Source organism: Lycium ferocissimum, chromosome 5 (assembly GCF_029784015.1).
Source record: "Lycium ferocissimum isolate CSIRO_LF1 chromosome 5, AGI_CSIRO_Lferr_CH_V1, whole genome shotgun sequence".
Lineage (NCBI taxonomy): Eukaryota > Viridiplantae > Streptophyta > Magnoliopsida > Solanales > Solanaceae > Lycium > Lycium ferocissimum.
This window is the reverse complement of record NC_081346.1, coordinates 21,102,496-21,111,917: the sequence shown is the minus strand read 5'-3', so window position 1 is coordinate 21,111,917 and position 9,422 is coordinate 21,102,496. Positions and strand designations below refer to the sequence as shown.

The 9,422-nt window shown below is 33.7% G+C and overlaps 1 protein-coding gene across 1 annotated transcript; it reads right to left on the bottom strand.

Annotated features, from left to right (window-relative positions):
- Positions 1–471: 471 nt before the first annotated feature.
- Positions 472–8,478, bottom strand: LOC132058296 (probable trehalose-phosphate phosphatase 2). The gene is made up of 9 exons (XM_059450842.1): positions 8,355–8,478; positions 2,883–3,081; positions 2,097–2,237; positions 1,945–2,016; positions 1,729–1,854; positions 1,574–1,630; positions 1,368–1,469; positions 1,063–1,281; positions 472–954 (listed from the first exon to the last, which is right to left on the bottom strand). Exons 2-9 carry the CDS (start codon positions 3,075–3,077, stop codon positions 808–810), a joined length of 1,059 nt encoding a protein of 352 aa, XP_059306825.1. The 5' UTR covers positions 3,078–3,081; positions 8,355–8,478; the 3' UTR covers positions 472–807.
- Between the last annotated feature and the right edge of the window lie 944 nt (positions 8,479–9,422).

Below are 9,422 nucleotides of genomic sequence, written 5' to 3'. Positions count from 1 at the left end.
TCAACAAAAAATAGCCGGACAAATATTATATTCAAATTTTAGTGATACTTAAAGGGAAGATGTAGACGGTAAAACCCATCTATTTGTATTCAAAAAGAGTAGATCCTTACCCATATTTAGTGTTTACACCAAAACAATGCAATTACTGTGACTAAATGATTTAATGAAGTAAATATATACATTAATTAATCATGATTAAGTGATAGTTGTATATATATTCAAACACATATCATGCATCCATTAATGCGGTGTAAACAATCATTGTGGGCTAGTTGGTAGAGTCTTTCTCTTCTAACGTGATTTAGGAGTGTTAAAAGAAAATGACCAATCTGTTTGGCTGAACTGAATGAAAGCAGATTTTAAGCACCAAGTTAGGCAAGTACTGAATCCGAGCTCAATTGAAATAATCAATTAACTAAAAGGATATATCTGGGATTTTGGTGCATGTTCCAATGAATAAGGTAACACATATTTACTCCATAGGAGTTGCAACAGAAACTTGACATAAAATCAAATAAAGCCGAAAAGTTCAAATGTTTCCATTAATAAGCTGCAGTTGGGAAATGATGCAAAAAACTTCACCCAACTGCAACTTCCATTCTTAAGTCTATATATATTACTACTTACTAGTACTCTGCAAGCCTTATGGGAGCTTATCAGGCGGACCATAAAAAGCGCCTTGCATACCTCCTAGCTCCCACTCCTTTTTTACCATATGTATATCGACACACACACACATATATATATATAAAAACTGTACATTGGATATAATTAACCTATCCGTCACAGCTCCACTTGTTAAGCAATCTACACAGAGCGTAGCTTGCCCCATCTGGCCAGCCGTATCAGAAAAGATAACACTTCTGATGGATCGCGAAGAGAGTAAGAAGCCAAAGTCTCCCTTGGATTACTGGACACTATAATAGGGTACCCTTGTCCTCTACTCTTGAGCACCTGCACAAAATCAGCACTATATTATTAGTATGTCACACAAACACACCATTTAAACGGGAAACTTGGGGTGTAAATAGCGATAGCAAGACAACTAGAGAGTAATCGTACCTTAAAAGCATCTTCGTCAGTTCTGTCATCCCCAATGTAAATAGGGAGAACATCACTTGAGTTCGTGAATCCTAGAGTTTCCAGCAAGTACAACAGAGCATCCCCTTTGTTCCACTTAATGGATGGCCGTATTTCCATCACTTTCTTACCCCTTGTAAGATGAAAACCAGAGTACTTTGCAACTACAGCTTGAACTTTCTTTTCCAGCAATCCAAAATCCTGACATTAATTAAGATATGATATACTTTTCATCAACATCCTGCACATGATTTGACAACTTTTTGAAATAAAAGATCGACGTTTACCTCTTGTAAGACATGCCGATAATGTACAGAGATGCAGAACCTGTTGTCCTCCACTAGAGCACCATTTATCTCCGAAGTTGTTTCCTCCAACTCATTCAACATCTGCCACATACATGAACATTTTTCAATGTTAATACTTACAAAAGATGGACCTGGAAATATCACAAATTAAAAGCTTCATGGGCAAATTGAAGTGTTATAGCTACCTTTTCAATTGAAGGCAGAAAGTCCTGAGCAGGCTGGAAAACGGTGAGTTCATTTCCCTGCAATTTATAATTGGCCACATAGATAAGTACTGTTATATAGCTACAGGTAATCAGATGTTTTGCGCGTAAATTTGTTCAAAGGAAATTGGGAAAACCTTTTTATCAAGGGTCTTGCTTTGGTACTTTCCATCATAAGAACTGGCTTGAATAGCAGGTCCCATTATGTCCATGCCATGGCTCCCCGCATAGAATACCTCATCCAACTTTACAAAACCATAAACCTAAGCAAACAACAAACCAGATATCAGGTTCATTTCATCAAATTAATTTGGCTTGAGATCAACAAATGGACGATTAATTTATTCAATTACCTTCTGTCGACTTCTTCCACTTATGATAGCGGTCGGATAGAGCTTTGCAACATCACCTACAGCCGAACGCATCTGCATTGTTACATGCTGTTAGAACATCATCGAAGACACAATTTAATAGATCAAAGGAGGATGGTAACATGGTTATTTACCCGATTAGTCATGAAGGCACGGTCAGGATCGTTCACAATTGGCGAAAGAGTCCCATCATAATCTAAAAACACGGCAACATGTTTTCCTTTTGCTGCACTCATCATCACTTGGAAGGAGCTCAGTGCTGAAGGGTGCTCTTTCTGAAACAAAAGCATACAAATGAGAGACTCTCGGCATAATAACATACTAAAGATTAGTAATATATCTATCTATTAGACACTTTGTCTTTAATAAAATGACATACAATAGAATTGTTGTTTCTTTTGCTTTCTTATCTTCCTAAATCGATGCTATGCCAAAATAATTGGCATACCAGCCAGGGAGTGGAGCCGAACCCAATAGCTTCGACACATATCATGTAATAATTTATTGAGTTACCTTCTCTAAAATTTGAAACATATAAACTCAAAATTCTGGCTCCACCTTTTGATATCAGCTTAATACAATACTATCCCTGTTGAGCATCACACAAGTTGGCCTAGCAACTTCTAAGTCAATGTGACGCAAAATCAATTTTATCACATGTTCAATGCAATTCTACCACAGCAAGATTATGGTTTTTTTTCTTTTTGCATTTTCCTCAAATCTCCATAATCACGTATTAGCAATTTTTCTTTGAAAGAAAAAAAAAACATTTTAAGTGAAAATTTATCTCGGGGGGGGGGGCCTTGCCCTGTTCCACCTTGAACTCCCTCCCTCCCTATAAATAAATAAATGATACATACTTGCATTGTAAAAATAACAATAAAATGTTGAGTAATCATAAAAAAAAGTGGGCTACTCACCAACCAAGAAATGTATTTGACATCAGCATGAATGGCCATATGATCAGGCTTTGGTTCCCCTGCAGTGTAATCCTTATTGGGCTCCGTTTTGTTAAGCTTAGTAGCTTTTGAAATGGACTCAATTCTTTGAGTCTTAGCCAGCCCATTCTGGAATCCCATTGCCTGGTATAGCCACCTTGTCAAATTTTCTCTCATTTTGCTGTAAAAAAGTTCCCACAGTAAGTATAACATTTAATCAATTGCTTTAAAAGCATAGAGCTGACAGGAATATAAACAATGGGCTTGTGAGGACCCAAGTAATAGACAGAAAATTTGGTGTGTTGGCTTCAAGCCAGAAAAGGAAAACTGTTGTCAGCCTCAAAAATGGAAAAAGGAAAAGCATTTTTCTTATAAGTCAAAGCGAGCAAATATTATGTACTGTACTATCAATTTGTCTTTTGAGGAAGCGAAAATTTTAATTAGATTATTTGGCAGAAGTAGCAATTTAGCTCAAATCTTGTATATGTATTAAAAAAATTATTAAATTTCTATAAAAATTAAGTTATTAAAAAAAAAAAAAAAACAGATACTAACACTTGAGATCATTATCCATTTGATGTATAATTCACATTAATGACAACTGTGTCGTTTTACAACCTGACAAGCAAAAGAATAGCATTTGCTTTTGTGTTTAAAGAATATAATAAACTATTTGAAAAATAAATGAATAGTGGTTCGAAATTTTTCCTAAAAATGCCCAAATCTTTTTTTTTTTTTTTGAAACAGTATGCAGAGAAAATCATTAAGTCAAAATGGAAAACTCTCGTCAAGAAGCCCTTAAAATAATCAGTATAAACTGGAGGTCCAATCCCATAAAATTCGGAACAAGAAATAAAATATTGATAAACTTATTTAAGTTGGAAGATGTTAGGTGGAGGTAGATGTTTAATTAAAAAATTTTAAAAAAAATAATAAAGTTTAATACCAAGAATTAGAGATTGAATAAAATAGAAATGAAGTCGTTTTCAAAGCTTGTCACTAGCGACGAATAATTTGGAACATAAGATATGAGGTAGAAAAAATAAATAATACATGTGTAAGTAAATGATTAGCTTAGATTCCTCATCATCAAGAGTTTAAAATTTGTCTTTGTTTAAAGAAAGGTCATTATAACAACAAATTTGATTTGAAAAGAAGTGACATAAAAACAAGAAGAAGACAAAAGGAACTAAAAGGAAAGGTCATTAATCTAAATAGTATTAAAGTCCGATGCGGTGACTCAACGTTACATGGCAACTTTAGAAAAACTCATTAAAGCTGAGGTCTTAATCAAACTGATTCAGCAAACACCGACAATAATTAATTGAGTTTCTCACTATAAGAACAAAACAATCATGCGTTAATACCGTTGGCTTTGCTCTAACTACCAACTTCTACGTTTTATGTGGTTGACAACTGTTTTGGAAACTAAAATCTTATTCCGGCCCACAATTTTTGCTTTTCAATTTTTGTAATTGTGCAAAGTTGGGAAATGACAAAAATGGAAGGGGAAAAAAATCAAGCACTGCCTGGCTGTTTACATGCCTACATTCCATCTCCCTATATGATTGATTGAAGCATTAATACCAAATGATAGAGATGGAAACCTTCCAAAGAGACTAAGGAGTGAATTGGAAAGAAAAAGAGGTATAAAATTAGAAAAATAGAACTTTTTCAGAGATAGTGACAAAAGATAGCTGGTTTATCTTGCCTTTTTGTTGGGTGTCCAAGTCTTTTTTTTTTTTTTTTTTTTTTTTTAAATTGTTGGGTGTCCAAGTTGACAGAGAAAATAATTGTGATCAATATAATTGATGATAAAAGGATACCGAGTTGTTGACTAATGATGTTTTTCAAACATTGATATGAAAGATCAAGGATGAAATGATAATTGTCCTATGGTAAATTTTGGTGCATCAAATTATAAGGAGGCATGTGAATTTATGAATTATTTGGGGAAACAATTGAAGTTCAAATATTCATAAGGGGAAAAAATTAATTAGAAATAGCCTTGCACATTCTACAAGTAATACTATTAGAATGGCGACTAGGACCCATTTTAGGAATATTTTCAGGAATGCAAAGCAACATTTCCTGAAAACAAGTTGTGGCGTTGATTGTGCTTATACAATTATTCTATCAAACATTAATTGCTAATAAGTCAAAGTTATTCCTCGATAAATTTGTCAATTTTCAGCCCGCACTGATATTTAAGAGTGCAGCAACACAACCCAAAACAATTGAAATAGTGGTTACGATGTCAACCCCCTTATAAGTACACTGGAGCTTAGTTTACTATGTGATATTATTTTCTTACTATTAGTTTGTTTGAATAAATTATTTATATTTCAATTGCAATTCGATAGAACTCAATAACTTTGATCCAAATCTTATCTTTTATTAGTTTTAGGAAATCTAGTTAACATGTGCAATAATTTATTCAAAACCAAGTAAGTTATTTTTTCTAAAATCAAGAACCCATTAACTCAAAATTTTAGCTCCACGTGATCATCACAATATTAATCACCTGTGCCCTTGTCCCTGTGTATTTCTAACCTTTTCTACTTATTCTAGGACCCAGAGGCCACTACTTTTGCATCTATTTTCTACCTTTGGAGCCACCATCACTTTACCTTCACAAATCATCCGACCCACAGAATTCTTACCAACTAAACGTGCCCATGCATGTACACTCCACAAAAACCGGTAGATCCCTGCCACGTAAAAAACCGAGACGTGCAGAAAAAGAAGTGCATCTACACTTTATTTAATTGGTAAAAAAAAAAGGTGTGGAGTAAAAAAAAAGAAAGAAGTGATTTGACTTTTGAAAGCATATGTGTGAACAGGAAAACAAAAAACTGAAAGTAAGACTCAAGAGTCTTAGGACCATTTTCCAACTTAACAAAAAAGGTTCAAAACGACAAAGATTTACGTGTCACTGACACAGAGAAAAAAGACCATAAGCCATCGTGAAGGTCGGGCAATTGAAGATAATAAACTCGACACATTGGGACACCCTTTTGGACTAGACTTAAGAAAAAGACTTAAAACTATAGGAGTAATTTTTTTAAGAATGCTACACAAAAGGACAGACAACATGGGACGACGACTCTAAAGAATTCCAGAGAAACTACCTAGAAGTAGAATATAATCTAGAATAATGATAACCAAAGTACATAGTTCTCTAATACATTGGACGAAGTCAAAAGTGCTATTAATATTCCAAGTTAAAATGATTAAAGTAATCAGCATAGTAATTGTAGGGAACATTAAAGGTATTAGATGTTCCGACGTATTTCAAATATTTAACGACTTTCTTGCTAAGGAAACACGTTGTATGATTTATAAAACTTGTGATCTGAATAGTTTAAATAGAGAAGGTCAATTCCTCTGTCTTCAACAAGTATTGTTATTTGGCAATTAGCACCAGCAGTTACATCTAACGCGCAAAAGACTATTAAACACGGTTACCCGGCTTTTAATATGGCATTTATTGCTTCATCGCTGGGTTTTTAAATATCTTATTAGATAAATAAAAGTAGAGGAAAACTATTATACAGAGATATGATAAAGTCATTTGTGTAAAATAAGAATTTCTTACCAATTAATTCTTACCCATAAATTCCACCAAACTTTATAAAATTTCTTTTCTTCTTTTTCTTTGCAAAAGTTTGTTTTTTTTTTTCCAAAAACGTGAAACAAACAAATTCGAATTGGGAAAAGAAGGTTAAAACTTTTGATGGAAACTCTGAAGAAATATTTCACAAAAAGAACATACTAAATTGTGGAAAAAAAAAAAAAAAAAAAGCACGCAAATTTTAAAAAATGCAACCTTTAAAACTACGTAGTACGTAACAGCTAAAGAAAAATTGGTATGCCACCCATGTATATCTGTGTATTCTTGACTCTGCAACTGTTATAACTGCTTTTACAGTTACAATTTGAAAGTAGATTTCATGAAAAGCGACATCCCTTGAAAAGGATATTCACAAGGTCGGCCACTGGGCCCGAAGTTAATCTCTGCTTACTTTTATTTTATGCTTTAAGTTAATTTGAAAGTGCGAATGTACAGTATTTTTTTTTAGATTTCTTCCGTCAATAGTTTTTTATTATCTTCTCTAATCTCTTTATTTCTTTTTTTTTTTTTTGGGGGGGTGGGGGAATGGATGGGATATACACAATTTTTTTCAATATTTTCTTCGGGTTGTTAATTGAACGATAGAATATTCAGTTTTTAAGTCCGCCGACTAAAAAAATGACATCATTTCTTCCATAAGACACGCGTCCCTCCCACCGATCTAAGCCAATCTAATGACATAATTAAGGGATGAATTTTTTCATGCTTAACTAGTAATTTGGGATAGATTTCGAGTTCGAGTCCTAAAATAAAAAATAAAAGCTACAAGAGAGTAAGTTACTTTTTGTAATAAATAAATAGAGGGATTATAAATTAATAAGACTAATGAATATGGAATACCATATAATTTTACACCAAACAAAGAAAAAGGGAGAGCCTTTTACAAATCTAGGCTATTCAGCCAAAATAGAAAGATCTAAAATACTAAACCTGATTTGTACTTAAGTGGGCCTCTCTTGGGTCAAAAAAGGACCCTAGCCCAGTCAAGTTTGTGGACCCTCAAACATACACGTGTGCATCCCTATACCACACGTAACTGCCAGTGTTGTAACCGAAAAGGCCTCGGAGTATAAAATCCAAACCCCACCCCAAGCGCGTGACTACCAACGCCAATATTAGGAGGTTAAACCTAGCGAGTATATTTCACGCGCGTGAGGTTTTCAGAACTCAATTTGCTTCGCCGGTGAAAAACAAAAAACGAACACCAACCGCTTTTTTGGTTTCGTTTTGTTTTGTACTCTTCACACATTAATATACCACTTTTAGTCACTAAAACACGCCGTAAATAACTAGGAAACCCACCCCTACTTCATATCAAACACATAAACCAAAATTAAATTTGAAAAAAAAAAAAACACACACACACACACAAAAACCAAGAAACAAAAAAACAACAACTTACCAGTGAAAATCTCACAAAATGGAGTCTGGAAGAATAGAATATTCGCAGACCTTACCTCTATCTTGGGAAGTGAAGAGGCTGTTTCCGATAGACAAGAAACAAAAAAGAATGCGACCGCCATTCAGCACGACGATAAGTTATGGCCGATAATGGAAAGTCGAATGTAAACACAACGATCACACAATTTTATACACCGATCAAATATAGCATCAACATTAACAACATATATAGAGATTTTTTTTATTTTTTTTTTGGATTGAATGTGAAAAGCTCAAAGGAACTGAGATCGGCGATCATTCAATGACCGGAATGAGAGAGATGTAGAGTAAATCTGTAAACATGAATTTTGATCAAGGAAATTAACAAGAGCTTGAAAAAAAAAAGAGAGAGAGAATAGAAGAAGGAAAAGAGAACTTACATGCAAAAATCTGAGTAACTGCTGGAAAAGGAGAATTTTGAGCAGCTGTTGCTTTGTCAGCTAGAAATTGGTATTAGAGAGGAAAAGAAGGAGAAAAGGGAAGGAAAGATAGTTAAGAGAGGAGAGTTTATATAGATGGTAGAAGGGTTTAGTGCGTGGGGTAGGGGTGGTTGGGGGTTGGGGTGATTTTCCTATAATGACACCGATGTATTATTATTTACTATCCCCATCAATTGCAATTTTTTTTTTTTTGGGGGTAAATATGAACTATATTGCAATTTATCAATTGCAATATTATTAATTTATTATCTATTTGTACTACCGTTTCGCAAAATTAACGGACTTGCTTTGTAATAATACTGCTACTATATACTAAGTTAAGGAAAAGAAGTAATGGTACAAAGATTAGATTTTAAAAAAATAGATTAAGTAGTAAATTGTATGGTAAGTGAGTAATTAATAAGAGGTTGATGAAGACAGGAATATAGGACAAGTACATTTTAGTATTTTAACGTTTGTTAATTGACATTTGACTTTGACTAAAAAAAAAATCAAGGAAATTAAGTGGAAAAAGGTGCCTGCTGGTTTATTTCAACTGGTACAACTGCACACTGCCCTTGTATCTGTGTCTCTCTTACACATGGTTCATGTTTCAATCTTTGCCTTTTTTCTTTTTTCTTGAACAAAAAGGTTAATGCTTCTTGTACTATTAACTACTTTTATTGTACCAGAAGAAAAAATAGTCTTCCCCCTTTTATGTTACTCTTTTCGTCCTTACAATAACAAGATACACATTTTTGTACTAAATTAAGATGTCACAATTCAAACTGTACGCAATGTTACAAGCTCGATCAAATAACTTCATGATCATGGAGTCCAGTTAGATTCCCCTTTTCTTTATTGATAATAAACTATATAATAAACAAAAATTAACATACATGAAAGTAAATTGGATTCATATAATAGGAGAAAGACTTTTCATTTCTTAGCCACAAAGATATCATGTGGTCATGAAAGAGGAATTAAGTGAAACATAATTGACTGGGTAGTTAGAGTCGTGGAAACATT